General features: G+C 68.1%; 1 protein-coding gene across 1 annotated transcript; it reads right to left on the bottom strand.

Moving 5' to 3' along the window:
• Nucleotides 1-125: 125 nt before the first annotated feature.
• Nucleotides 126-1,467, bottom strand: MPZ (myelin protein zero; the record flags this gene model as incomplete). Its single annotated transcript, XM_017737663.1, has 2 exons — nt 126-443; nt 1,186-1,467. Coding segments are annotated over 2 exons (600 nt in total), but the record flags the coding sequence as incomplete, so codon positions are not given.
• Between the last annotated feature and the right edge of the window lie 4 nt (nt 1,468-1,471).

The following is a 1,471-nucleotide window of genomic DNA, read 5'->3' as shown; positions in this document are numbered from 1 at the left end:
GCCGGGAGGTCACCCCGGCCCCGTGTCCCCTCCATCAGCGGGTGGGCAGGGGAGGGGACACTGGAATGGTGTCACCCCCCACCAGTGGGTGGGCACTGAGGTGACACCAATGCCTTGTCACCCCATCAGCGGGTGGGCACTGAGGTGACACCAGCCCCGTGTCCCTCCATCAGCGGGTGGGCACTGAGGTGTCCCCGTGGCCGCGCACCTTTCTCGAGGACGTAGAGGGTGACCTGCGAGGACTTCCCCACGATGTCCGGGGGGTTCTTGACGTCGCAGGTGAAGGTGCCGTTGTCGGTGGGCTCCAGGCTGTGGATGACGAGGGAGCCGTCCCTGCGCCGCGGGTTCCCCACCCACTCCATGCGCTCCTTGAAGCTCCCCACGTCAAGGAGCCACAGGAGTGTCACCCGCAGGGAGGGGACTGTCCTGCTGTCCTGAAGGGGCTCTGGGACAGGGGGACGCTGTAGGGACAGCGATGTGCCCACCTGCTGGGGCTGGCACTGGGATCTGGTGGGCACGGGGACAAGAGGACACTGTGGGGACACCCCGGTGACATGACAGTGTCACCCTCAGGGAAGGGACTGTCCTGCTGGGGCTGTCACTGGGATCTGGTGGGCATTGGGACAAAGGGACACCGTGGAGACACCGTGGGGACACCCCAGTGCCACCACAGTGCGAGGGGACACCGTGTCACCCTGCTGGGGCGGGACACTGGGACAAGGGGACACCGTGGGGACACCATGGGCACACCCCAGTGCCACCACAGATCAAAGGGACACGGCTGGGGCTGGCACTGGGACCCTGGGGGCACCGTAGGGACACCATGGGGACACACCAATGCCACCACAATGGGAGGGGACACTGCTGGAGCTGGTGCTGGGACCCGGTGGGCACTGGGGACACCATGGGGACACCCCAGTGCTACCCCAGTGCGAGGGGACACCGTGTCACCCTGCTGGGGCGGGACAAGGGGACACCGTGGGGACACCATGGAGACACCACAGAGCAAGGGGACACTACTGGGCTGGCACCGGGATGCCACGGGGACACCCCAGTGCCACCCCAGTGCGAGTGGGCACCGTGTCACCAGTGGGGAAGGGTTTGTGCTGCTGGGACAAGGGGACACCGGGGCTGGGGGCGCGGTGGGGACCCTGGGGATGCCTTGGGGACCCTGGGGACACTCACGGAGATGGTGTCGCGGGAGCCCTCGGCCTGGAAGTGCCAGGTGATGGAAATGTCGTCCGAGATCCACTCGCTGGACCAGAAGCTGCAGGACAGGGTGACACGGGAGCCCACGGTGCCATAGACCTCCCGCTGCGTGTACACGTGGATTGGGGACACCGGCGACACTCCTGGGGGACACAGAGGCGTCAGCCCCGCCCCGCCGCGGGGACCGAGCCCGGCGGTGTCCCCGCGCTGCCACCGAAGGGCGCCGAGGGCAGCGCGGGGGGGGCACGGGGGCACACGCAGG

Source organism: Corvus brachyrhynchos, unplaced genomic scaffold (assembly GCF_000691975.1).
Source record: "Corvus brachyrhynchos isolate BGI_N302 unplaced genomic scaffold, ASM69197v1 scaffold496, whole genome shotgun sequence".
NCBI lineage: Eukaryota > Metazoa > Chordata > Aves > Passeriformes > Corvidae > Corvus > Corvus brachyrhynchos.
The sequence above is the reverse complement of the archived record's forward strand: the minus strand, read 5'-3'. Positions and strand labels throughout refer to the sequence as shown.